Consider the following 13,757-nt stretch of genomic DNA (forward strand, 5'->3'; position numbering starts at 1 on the left):
ATGGAAGAGAGGTTGATATGGGAAAATTAGTATCAACAAGTTATTCATTCATTCATTCTTTCATTCTTGGATGAATGAATGTAGCTCTATGACTTTGTTTTATTCTCCGTCATATCCCCCACGCTAAGCACAGTGCTTTAAGTATGTTAAGTGGTCAGTCAAATCTGTTGGATGAATATATTTACTGATCACTCTGTCAGACTCCCAGTATCCAAAATAAAGTGAAAACAGAGATAGTCCCTGCCCTTGTGGAGTTGATAGTCTAGTGAAGAAAGCAAATATTAATCAAATGCATTCAGAAATGTAAAATTCCAGCCATGACAAGTGTTGAGGATCATCTAATGGAGTTTGGTCATACAAAGACTTTCCTCAAGGAGTGATCTTGAACTGAAATCTAAAGGATGAGTGGAAATTAGCCAGGCAAAGAAAAGGAGGAAAAGCACTTTGGGCAGAAGGGATAGTAGAAAAGAACATGATGAGTGACTGCAATATAGATTGAGAGGGAGTAACAAGAGTGAGGGTGGAAAGCTAGGTAGGTAAGGTGTAAGTATGTGATGACAGCTCAGGGAGTTCTAGAATATAAATAGTAGGCAAGATTACATAGGTAAGGAAATTTCTCATTTAAAGTTGATACAGTACAAATTGATTTGAGTTATAACCTCATTGCTCATTTGCAATATAAAAGAAAGATTTGTCTGATAAAATGTACCATATTTTTTATAGTGACAAGCAAAATAATCGAGCATGTAATTTCAAATTACATAACCTTGATCCTTGTAGATTGCACCAATAAATAGTATAATTTTACTAAATTACATAGCAGTAATTAGCTCTCAAATGGGAATTAATAAAGAAATCAGCACAGTACCATAAGAATAATTTGGGTATATTGATGTAGAACCCTATTGACAGATATATACCCTGGCGAACAGCTCATTCAACTGTTATGTGAAACTATTAAAAAATATAAAATGTATTGGTATAGTTCACATGATAGAATTTGTGCAGAAAAAAATAAAACCAAGACTTTTAAAGTGTTTTAAAGCAAATATAGAAACAATGAGATGTTAAAATCATATCACAATACTCTTGAGTTTTCCCTTCCCCACTTGCACATGCACCTATATCCCATAACAGAGTACTAGACATGAGCTTGGTGCTCGGTAAGTACTTGTTAAATGTTCAGAAACGGCCAGTTAGAATACTTACAAATAAATATTCCAAGTTTTAATACTAATAATGAGAAGTATTATAAGTTGCTAGATTTAGTTGTTTATTATTATTATTAAAATTACAAGTATTAGAGTAAACAGGTTTAGGGATAGATGTTGTAGAATGATATAAATTTTCTTTACCAGTTCATATTGTTTTATGTGAGATATGGTCAAACAAACATAGTAAATATGCAGCAATATTTATATCTCTTGTGTTCTGATCTGATGTTTAATTGAGAATAAATGTATAAGTGAATAGTAAATATTAGAATGTATTGTAAATGTAGAGGACGACATATTCAGGAGTAATAAATAAAACAAACTATAATATGTTAAGGGTAATAAAATTAAAATATGCACACTTAATAACTAAAATTCTATTTAAAATAACCCATGGAGCTCTAATAATGTTTTAAAGTATTTATATTTCTCAAAATACAGTTTAAAAGCTTGTGATGTGTAACACAAGATTTTATTGATGTAAATGCCATTACTATGTAGTGAAGTAAAGTAGGATAAGTATTGATACAAGTGTTTCCACTTCTCTAATGGGAACACTAAAATGCAACATGGTTAAAGGCTTCTACTGATAGATAATACTATTTTTTTTTATTTTTTTCAGTTAACACATATTTATTAAGCATAAAGCTAAGTGGTAGGGATATAATGGTATTGACTCATTTTTAGCATTTCCTAATTTCTACAAATTGAAGACAGGATGACTTTGGAACCCAAATATGAATGGGTCTTGTCTTGATTCTGTTCTTGCCTATCTCTAATGAGCTACTCTTGCTACCAAACACTTAACAAAATGATCTTCCCATGGAAAGATTTACAATTTTTAATATAGGTTCTAACTTCCACTGATGTAAGGCATAATGATCTGCCTTATCATTTACTGGGTTTCAAGCAGAAAAGATATGTATACATACCTGATAATCCAGTTTCTTATTTGCTGCATTTCTTACTGTTTAACAGATTGGTGACATAATTTCTCTGTTATTTTTTGTTCAAGTAATTGGGCATTATATACTTAATAGAAAACTAATTACTTATATACCAGATATTGATTACTGATTTTCAAAGCATTTAAATTCTGAATTACATTGAAATCACTCTGAATAGAAGTAGTCTTTTATGATTCAGAAAGTAAATCAGTTGCACTATATCTGTTTGACCTTCAAGGGTCATTGCTGACATTTTTGCAACAAGTGCACTGCTAAGTGTTAGGGATTCAGGGATGTAAGCCCTGCTCCAGAGGCTTACAATAATGAGTGTGGAACTAAGAGTTTAAAGAGATTTCAGGTTATTGGTTTGCCAGATAAACTAACTTTCACTGTATTAAATAAGTAAAATCCAATAATGTTATCATCAAGTAGTAAAATAAAAAGAATTTTTCCAGTATCTATAAAAAATAGAACTAATGCTATACATAGATTCTTATGTACATCTTAGCAGTTTCATTAAAAAATATTTCTCACTGCTATTGTAAATTAATCCACATTATGGGGTGGGCTTGACTAACAGCAATAAATAAAAAAAATAGTGACTCAGGTTTGTTTTTCATTCAGTAAAATAACTATATTGGAAAAAGTATTTATCTGATACAGAGGAAATAAAACAATTTTAGATATTTTCATAGATTAGCTCATAGGAATTGTAAATTATAGAATATGGTGTATCTAAAAGTATATGTCTATATTTTCAACATTTCAAATATTAATAAGAGAGAGAGAAAATAGGTATAACATAGAAATTATAGTTTACCATAATTATAATTTTCACTAATGAACATCCATATATCACCTAACAATTCTAGAATTTAAAATTGCACTGGCAACTGCAAATATTTTTCTGTATCCTGAAAATACTTATAACTATACAATTTTCTTTAATCAGTCTTTAATATAAGTTTTTCATTTTTACATTTAAGATTTTTTTTTCCCCTGATTTGCTACTTATCCTTTATTGTCTGACTTTAGCAGCTGAAAGTCTGACTCATGTAGCCGTATTTTAGGGACCCCAGCCCTAAAACTGCACAAGAGCAGTTTTCAGGGACACATCAGAGTGGCTTGAAGGGTAAATGGGACATAAGAAAGCAAAGGCAAATCGTGGCCAAACTTTTTCTAAAGTGTCTCTGCGAAGAAGAGCAAACAAATGGAAAAGGAGCCGGAAGGGACTATACAGGCAATGAGACAAACTAAAGCATGTTTGAATGTGGCTGGAGGCGACCTAGTAGAGACAGAGATTGATGTGTGTTGGAAAAAAGATTACTCCCGGCCTGGATCCCTGCAAAGACAAGAAAAGATGGAAGAGATATGATCCAGATCTCAAATGGACAAAAGCGGATACAAATTTGGGAGGGCCAGAGGTGCTTAGTGAAAGAAAACTCCAGAAGTGACTACAAAACACATAAACATAATGCACTAAATCCAAACTAAATGTATCCCCAACTCAGCTTCAACTAAACACAATTCCAATTGTGCCACATTGCACTCAAGGAACTATGATGGAGGGAAAGTCAATGTAGCAAACAACAGGAATCTTAACTAATTGTTTTTAAAATATATTCCTCTGCAAATTTTTCTAGCCATGCGTGTGGGAGGCCTGAAACTTAAACTTCATTACCTTTGGAATAAATCCACCTCAGATGGTGTGTTTGCTTGTTCATTTGTTTCAGAGAACTATAGGCTAAGTTATAAGCTGGGGTAAGAGGAGGATTCAAGATTGAAGAACTATAATAGTCTCAGAGAGTTGAAAAGTAACTTCTCAGGGAAAAGTAATAGGGTCGCCTGTCAGTATTCAGTCCACTTTTCAGGTATTTGTCATGAATTTACAGTAAAACCAGTCAAACAAAGTGTGATTTTCTTCAACTAATCCTGGTGCAGTAGCAGAAAAGGCAGAAAGTTGGATTCAACAAACACTAAGTTCATCTAGGCAAATGTGACAGAAGGAAAGAGGACACATCTGCTGAGAGATGTTTGAGGGAAACTGTTTATAATGATGGAATGTTTATCATGAATCTCCGTGTGGTAAGGAAAGAAAGATAGGCAAATAAAGGTAAATTTAGCATATCAGTGACATATCATATCAATAACTTCTGCTAGGGAGTTCTAGGGTACTGGAGTAAGTGAACTGGAAATATAGGAGATTATGGTCGGCCAGTGGTATATTTGCAATTGAGACTTCAAAAGTGATACATATACTTGTGATGACAAACTTTAAGTGGGAACTTGGGAGGGAGTTACTGAGATAATGTAGAGGAAAAGACTGATTATGAATATAGATTGTTTTGTTCAATTCAGATGGAAATTTTGAAGCACTAGCATGCACAAATTACCATGGAAGGAATTGGAGATGCAGAGGTGAACAAGATTCAGTTTCCTGTTTCAAAGATCTTACAATGTAATTTGCAAAGTGCTACAGTAGGGACACCAACACAGGAGGAAGGATTCTTAACCCAGTCAGGGATCAGGTGAACAGGCTTTAAGAACAACATTCGCAAAGACCAGACTGCAAGATAAAACTTGATGCCTTTGAGAACAGCAAACAGTTGGGTTTTCCTTGAGGCTCACATTTAACTGAGGGTGCTGTGAAAGAAAAGGCTGAGAAGTAAACAAAGGTCAGATGAGGGTCATTTTGTCTGATATGGTCAAGGTATGTGGGCCTTGTATTCTTTGGATAATGGAAAAACTGTTTCAAGCAAGAGTGGACATAGTGAAATGGCCTACTGGCTGCAGTGTAGACAGAGGGTGGAGGAAGGAAGTAGCTGCAGTTCTTTGGAGAAGAAAGGCAAGAAGACCAATTCAAATTATGAAACAAGAATGTATTTGCTATACAGTTTTCACCCTTAAATTTAGATTGAGACAAGGTCATCAAAGTTTGCAATCTAGGTAGAGGGTAGTACATTAAATTGGAAACCATGAAACCAGAATTGCTTCCCTTGTCCAGTTGTTAATAACATTTTGTAGGACCCAGCCTAGGAAATGTGAAACACCAGAATGTAATCTCCGTAACGGAGCTAACGTTTTTATCTCCAAAGAAATTAACTGAAGAAGTTAAACAGTCTAAAGGCATGTAGGACAGAACAATTGAGAGAATGAACAAGTAGGCTTGTCATCAAGAGCTGAACAGTTTTAGTTATTTTGTGTATCAGAAAGAGTTTCCACAGTGCACCATGGAATTCATAAATAAAAGATTTCCCAGTTGTGAGAGCCATAGAGCTGGTAATAAGCTAAGTGTATTATTAAATAAAAAATTGAAGGAAAATGAGGGAAATTTTCTTAAAATGTAGTCATGTTTCCTCGGCAAATTGCAAACTCTAACGTTATCAAACAAAAATGGTAAAAGTAAAAAAAAAATAATAATACTTTAAAGTATTGATCTCAAAATTTAGAAAAACTATAATAACTGAAACATCTCAATGAAATATCATAATTGGGTCATTTTGATTGGAGAATATAATTTTTTAAATTTGCGTTGGTTATTTTACGCTTATTGATTTGAGAAACCACTTTCTAGTGTATTTGTCAGCATTTTGAAGCAGGTTCCATACTGTTGCCTTCCAGTTCTGCATAGTTTCTGGGAATAACAAAGTTTTGTTATTACAGTATCTGCCAGGTAATCTCAACAAGTTTAAGACATTTCAAATGTAAAGTTCTCTTTTTAAATTTTAAAGTTTCCTAGTTTAATTTTGATAAAATTAGATAAATGTCAGATGTTATGTTTTTCAGTGAACATTTCTCTTAACCTTATTGGAAGAAAAAATTTAATAGGTGTATAGATAAATATAATCAAATTCTATTATCGAAATTAGTGGAATAAAAGTAACACATATAGTCATATCAAGAGAACAGAATAAAACTGCATATACATGACAGGAGTTATGTGAATTTGTTGTAGTCATGGAAAATATATGTTCTATTTTTGTTAAAACTGATGTAACCCTTTTCTTAGCTCATTTCAGCTAATAAAAATAAGATCACTTCAAAGATAATTCTGCAGTGGTTTAGGTAAGTGTAAATGTAAGACAAGACACTGAAATGTTCTCTAATGTTTTATTAAATTAATGCCTATATACTGTAGGAAATTTGGAAAATACAGAAGAAATGCAAATGAAGAAAAAAATTAATCATTATTCCATCATAATTTTTCTAATGTTTTAAAAATGAAAACAAATATAAAAATTTTAAAGTAATATATTAAACACCTGCCAACCAAAAGGAACAAATGTTAACTATTTTTTGTATTTGAGTTAGATTTCTTTTGTAAAGAAATAAAACACTGTAGATCAAGTAGAAATCTTTTATATTCTCCTTCCTACTCTTAATCCAATCCCAGAACAATTACTGTTTTTAATTTGGTGTGCATCTATTCTATATATTCCTATTTTTACTGTATGTTTATGTATTCATAAATATATAACTTTTTAAAATTTATGTTCAATTGATTTGTGCTATACAAATTTTCTAAACTTGTTTTTCATTTGCTCTTATTTGCAGGGTATATCTTACATAAAAATATAGATAATTCATTTTCATTTTTGTATGCTATACCAACATATTTTATCATAATTTGATTATATCTTTCCTTATGCTGTAGTTTATTTAAAGCGTGACCAAATTTTTAATATTATTAATTATTCTACAATGAAATTTTTCTGCAATAAGATTTTTCCATATTTCAGATGATTTCAGTAAGATAGTTGCCCCGAAGCAAATGTGAACACTTTTGAGAACTGATACATATTTGAAAATGTTTTCCTAAAAGACCAAATGAATTTATAATCATCAAAGCAGTTTATGTGAGTGCCCAGCTCACAGCACCTTCATCAGCATTGAATATGCCAAGCCATTCTTGATTTAATTCACTCATTTTTAATCCAAACAATTGACTTTGAGAATGAAATTAAGCGGTATGAAAAAAGGCAATTTATGTGTTTGGTTGGGTGTAAGCCATTTAGTTTAGCCCCGAGATCCACTTTAAAATTGTTTATTGGTCATGAGACGTCATTGCATCTTCATGTTGTTTCAGCAAGGTTATGTATTGATCTGCTGAATACATTTTGTCTCTGTTTTTATTAGAAAGTTGCTGAAATTTCCTCTGTGACATATTTTATTATAACATCCAGTAATAAAAATATTATCTTTTTTTAGAAATCCAGCATATGCTTTACTTTCTTTATTGGGCGTTTGTGATCACAAGCATTCTTCATTATTTCAGAATTTCAGTCTTAAGCTGTAAGATGATGTCATTTTTGGAGCCAGGAGACTTGAGTAATAATCCCAGCTGCAGTTATGCAACCCTCATCAAACTATTCTCATTTTCCCCAGAAAATGATTATCAGATTCTTCATCTGTAAAGTAGGACTCTTATTACCTTATTATATTATTAAATAAATTAAATGAGAACTTTTGAAATAAAGTAGAAATATAGGTTAGCAGCAGTAATCCCTCTCCTAGTTGTCTTAGATGTCTAGGGTCCCCAGTAGAACCCGTTGTGAGAGGTATTTTAGAGGTATAATTGATCAGTTTTATCTGCCACTTTGTGTAACACAGCCAAGGGAGCAAACTATGCAGTCCACCAAAGGTTACCCAAATCCTCAGAGATCATGCAAGACCTTATGTTCCCACAGCGTCCTCCCCTGCCCACACACACCAAGATGTCATACTACCCAGGGTTACAAGCTTGAATTTTTTCATTGCCTGGAACTACTTCAGAAATCTTAAACTCTAAACTTTTGCTCTCTCATTCTAATTTTTTATCCTTCTACTTCTCTCAATCTGTCACTCTTACTATACTCCTCTTTGACCTCATGGAAACCTGAAACCTCCTATTTCTTCTGTTTTTTCCTAGACTGTCAGTTTCCCACCTGGCTCCCCCCAAAGTTAAAATAGTTCCCATTGATAGAGCTTCTTTTTGTTTGTTTGTTTTGCGGTACGCGGGCCTCTTACTGTTGTGGCCTCTCGCGTTGCGGAGCACAGGCTCCGGACGCACAGGCTCAGCGGCCATGGCTCACGGGCCCAGCCGCTCCGCGGCATGTGGGATCCTCCCGGACCGGGGCACGAATCCGTGTCCCCTGCATCGGCAGGCGGACTCTCAACCACTGCGCCACCAGGAAAGCCCGATAGAGCTCTTTTGATTGCCCTTAATTTCCTCTTTGATTCCCCTCCAACGATTCCAGTATGAACCATTCTCCCAAAATGCTCTTCGTATAGAAAATTCTTGCCCTGCCAGCTCAACAGATTACCTTGCTCCTTACTTCATTAAGAGAATTTGAGACCTTCAGACATGCTCCCTCTCAACTTCCAGCCTTCCCCCACCATGCCCACCTACAACCACATCAACCTTACTACCTTCCCTTGAGTCTCAGTAAATGAGGTGTCTCACTTCTATTCAAGGGCAGACCCCCTTTTTGTGCTATCAGTCCCATCTTTTTTGTCACCTCTTGGAATTTACTCCATTAATTTTATAGCATTTTGTCTGTCCTTAATCTGTTCCTCTTTGCTAGTGTCTTCCTATCAGCTTTCTTTTTTCTCAACTTCCTCAATTTCTACCTAGTCCCACAACTTCTCTCCTCACCTCTCATCCAAACTTTACAAAGAATACTCTATCTGTATTGTCCGCATTTATTTGCCTCATTTATCTTCAACCCACTATAATACAGTTATCACATGAAATGGCTATCAGTAAGGTTACCAGCATGCTGCTATTTCCAAAATTGAGCGGACATCTTCATCTCTTATTTTACTGGACACTTCTCCAGTGTATGTTACTCTTGTTCACTTACTTATTCTTAACACAATTCTGTTCATTGGACTTTAATAACCCTTTAAACTCCTCTGGACTCCATTTCTTCTTGCCTTCTTCTGTAGTTTGCCCTTCTGTTACTGACCCTTTCGAGTCGGGCCCCAACAAGGGTCCTTCTGCTTGGTGTTGCTTGTGCCAATAGAATGAGACTGAGTTCGGTTCCGAAGCAAAGGAAAGCTTTATTCTTTGATCAGAGAATGGAGAGGTGCAAGCTCGTGCCCTAGAGCACAAGTTCTCCCCTACGGACTATGGGCTGGGCTGCTTCATAGGAGTCTCCTCAACAGGGCAGGGGCAGCGTTCTCCTGGGTCTGGTGCAGCTGTGCTGCTTCCGGCAGTCACTCCAGATCGCAGTGCTGGGTACAGCGTCTCTGCACATGGCCCACTGCCGCCATCTTGGATTTCAGTATCACGCACAGCACTTCTGCACACGGCCTAGAGCTGAGGTGTTGGGCTCAGCTGTTTTGCACGAGGAACTCTAGTCTGAAGTGCGGGGGGCAAGACCTCTTCACCCGACACCCTATGAGCAAGTGAAACTAGACGAAGTACAAAGGAAAAAAAGGTTAGAACTTATTTTATTACCAAGATCCTATTTTTATTTCTTGGGAATTGATAATGGGCTTTGACAGCAGCACTTCCTGTTTTCAACTCTCAAGTGTTAGTGTTCCACAGGGCTCCTTCCTCGGTCACCTGCACCTCTGAGTCCCTTCACATTCCCCGTAGGGAGCTCATCCACATGGGTTTCTATTTCCACAAAATGCCTAAGTCGTACAACCTTAGCACAGACCTATTCCTTAAGCTTCAGATTTTAACAGCCACCTGATTTCTGGACATCTCCACCTGTGTCTCACAGGAACCTAAAGCTAATCATGATCAAAACTAAATTCAGTCTCTTTCATAAATCTGCTCCTACCTCCAAATTCTGCACCTCCATTGGTGGCACTACTAAGTACTGGGAAACTGGGGGCCATGCATCTTCTAAGCGTTTTCTGAATCCAACTTATCTTTATTCCTCATTATCTCTTTTATTACTAGTCCTAATAAGCTTTTCTGGTTTCTTTGTTTCTTTTTTCCACCAGGATAGAGTGATACATATAAAACATTGATCTGCCAAAATCACTTTCCTTTAGAAAGTTTTTATGCTTCTAGACCATAAGGTAAAGTCCCACCTCCCTAACAAAACATGAGGCCTTCACAGACCGGCACCTTCTTTTGTTAGCCTCATTTTCTGCTACTTACTCCTTTTTAAACTTGACAATCGTGTAAAGCAAACTGCCTGTTGTTACCATTCCTACACCATGCTGTTTCTCACCACTCTGCTTCTGGCTAAAATGTGTTTCCTCTCCTCTCCTCTCTTCTGACCAGCTCCTTCATATCTCAGCTCCATGAATCCATGTCTGGTTTCCCTCAATACTAAAGCATATAGGTACCCCCTTCTTTATATTCCCATAATGTCATGTATTTGTTCTTTGTATGTTTGCTCAAGAAATAGACCATGGGTTTCTTGAAGGCAGAGACCATACCATGCATTATGACTCTAGTGCAGTGCCTGGAACTTAGAAGTTGTTTAATAAGCACTTACTGAATGAAGGGATAACTAAATTATGAAAGTACTATATATTCCTTCTTGTCATTCTTTTTCTCATATGGTGTCACTGTGTGGCAGGGGCAGTAGTGTTCACCAAATATTCCATGAATTCCTCCTACATTTCCCAGCCTTCCCTAAACGTAGGTCCTAGCCATATGAACAGTTCTGGACAATGAGCTATAAGTAGAAGCGATAAGTGTCACTTCCAGCCTGAGATCTTTAAGAGCAGTGGCTAGTTTTCCATAGTCGTTCCTGCTTTGGCTCTTCTGGAAGTCTTGATTTGCAGGTAACACAAGATCATGGGGTAAGAAGTAATCCTGTTGTGTTAAGACACTGAGATTTCAGGATTAATTTGTTACCACAGCATAATCTAGTCCATCCTGAATAAGGCTCATTGTTTCAAGTTTATACACTAATCTCTATCTTATTACATACATAAAGTTGTGTTGAACTTATCAGGTATGCAACTCTTTCTCTTCTCCTAAAGTCTGCATGATGCCTGGGCTTAGAAAAACTGCATCATGTGACCGATGTTTTCCAGTACAGAGATGGAGTAGTTCACTACCTGTTCCCTATGATGTAAGTGACAGTGGAATATTTCCTACACAAAGTATCCCCCCGCACTTACTCATGCAGCCCTTTTTTTCCCTGTCATAACTTTAAGTTTTGATGCTTGTTATAAATGAAACTTCTCCCAGGAATAGTACCACGTTCCACTGCAATTGCAGGCTAAATGTATCAGAGACTATTGCCAAAGTAGTCCTGGAAGTCTCTGAAGTGTATTGTACTGACCCACAATTATCAATAGTCTAATAGTAACATTGATACAATTCCATTCTTTTCCACAAGTATTCTATCAAATACACTGGCTTTCCTAATTAGGTCTCAAATTTTATTAAACTATGGTTGTATCTTCTTTCAGTGATAATTTTTTCAGTTGGAAGAGACAAAAAAATCTGACTTCAGGTGTGGCTTAATTCTAGACTTATATGATGTCATCAGGATCCATCTTTTAACTCAAACAGGCTTTGCCCCTTTCCTCATGCCTGAAGCCCCCAGGACTGCACCCTTCCAGTTTCAAATCCAGCAGGCAAGAGCAAGTCTTTCCCCAGAAGTCCCAGTCAGAGAACCATTTCTTCTTATCTGCTCTGAATGGATCCTTGAGCCAAACCCTGTGGCCAGGTGAAGATAATGCACTAATTAGCTTAGGCCTTTGTCAGTTCCCTGAAGTGGTAAAAAGGATTCAACTTCAAGGGAAGCAGGTGGCCTTAGGGTGAGGGAGGGGATGATTTCTGAAAAGAAAACAACAAGAGGTCATCATAAATCAAGAAATGATGCTGGCAGCAATAACAACCTCTATCTTCTATATATAGTCTGCTGCCCAGGAGATAGACGCTAGAGACAGCTTCTAGTTAGGGAGTTAAAGTGTTTCGTTATGCACTGTAGGTTACACCTTGATTATATTCTCTCTCTTTTTTCTCTGGACTTCTCTACATTATTCTTTTCTCCCATATGATGCCTTGTGTTTTAGTTATTTATATGCATTTGTCTCCCCAATTAGATCATCAGCTACTTCCAGGCAGGAACCGAGTTTGAATAACTATGGATCCTACACTGTGTGTTTCTCGTAGTAGGCATCCTCACTATTCAACAACTAATTATTTGTTGAATAAATGAAAAGATTTCTTATCTTTCTTAGAGTGGGTTTATACTATTAACACATCATGGTAATGTAATGCCTGGGAGCTGGGTGAGGGGAGGGAGATGTTTTTGTGTATGGTGTTAATACACACATATGATAAAAACCTACTATTTACCAAGTATCATGGCAAACAATGGGGATATGAGGATACAGTGATTAAAAACCAAACATTACTCTGCCCTTCAAAAAGTTATACTCTAGTGAAGTAGACAGAGTAGAGTATAATAAATACTACAAAGGATAATTGTAGGGTGTTAAGGGAGAGTAATAGATTTTAACTTTTATTATTGTTGTTCTGATTGTTTCCACATAAATTCTAGGTTGGCTACCTCAGGGATTACCAGTTTTGCTGGAAGAGGTCTATTAAACTTGGAATTTCTTATAGGATTAACACTAGATTCCCAAATCAAAGTTCCAGATCCAAGAAATTACATCTTGTATTGTGACAAGAAAAGACTAATTTAGTTTTCTTCTCCTCTCTCTTTTCTCCCTACTCCTCTCCTAGCCTGAAGTTCTGGATCAAATACAAAATTTAAGGGAGCTGTGGATGGATAATAATGCATTGCAAGTGCTACCTGGGGTATGTAAGTTTTTATTATGCCATGTTGTCTAGCATCTATGTTGTATATTAATTGTAACTGATAATGATTAATCTTACATCTTAAATCCCAGTGTTTTCATTTCAAAGTTAAACATTTGTTAGGAGTGTTCCATCATCAAGTGTTTTTCACTAATTTGTTTTTCTTAATATTTCATATAACTTTTATGAGTGTTATAGGTGTGTAAAATGTATGAAAATTTTTAGTGTTCTCTTAGGTGTATATTTTTCATCTCCTTCCCTATTTACTGTTTTTCAAAAGCTGAAACGTTCATATTGTTAAATGAAAAACAATGCTATACATAATACCAAGTCTTAGTTTTACAAAAGCAACCTTCTTGTAGGTAACTAGATAATGGTTTCTGCTCATATTGTTAGAGCTCTTGCACAATACAAATCTCTCTCTCTTGGTTCAGGTGATTTCCAATAGAACATATTTGAGTTTTTGAAAAAGGCAAGGAGCATAAATTGTTAAAAATAGAAAGTTAAACTAGAATCGATTTTTCTTCTCAACTAACAGAACATCCAATAATACCTCCTGAAAAGTAGGTTTATCAGTCAACTCATTGAGTGTGACTATTCATTCCTTTTTCATCCAGTGAGAGAATGGCTTTCCATAAAACACTGCTTCTTACCACTCATAACACATGCACTTGAATATAAGCATGTACACACACACACACACACGCACCACCACCAACAACAACAACCACCACCACAACGGTCTCTGGTGAAAGCCAACTCTAAACTCCTTGCATTGGGCTAAGAAGCCAGGGCAGCTGGTTGTGTAATAATTCTTCAGCCACTGAGATTTAGATGTATATTCCCAAAGTCAAACTTATTCCTTGT

General features: G+C 35.9%; 1 protein-coding gene across 1 annotated transcript in view; it reads left to right on the forward strand.

The window, feature by feature from the left end:
- LRRC7 (leucine rich repeat containing 7) overlaps positions 1 to 13,757 on the forward strand; it is a 498,137-nt gene that overhangs the window by 343,610 nt on the left and 140,770 nt on the right. The window contains exon 9 of the mRNA XM_060005892.1: positions 12,816 to 12,890. Within this exon, the coding sequence (XP_059861875.1) occupies positions 12,816 to 12,890 (75 nt within the window). The remainder of the gene's footprint in view (positions 1 to 12,815; positions 12,891 to 13,757) is intronic.

Source organism: Delphinus delphis, chromosome 1 (genome assembly GCF_949987515.2).
Source record: "Delphinus delphis chromosome 1, mDelDel1.2, whole genome shotgun sequence".
NCBI lineage: Eukaryota > Metazoa > Chordata > Mammalia > Artiodactyla > Delphinidae > Delphinus > Delphinus delphis.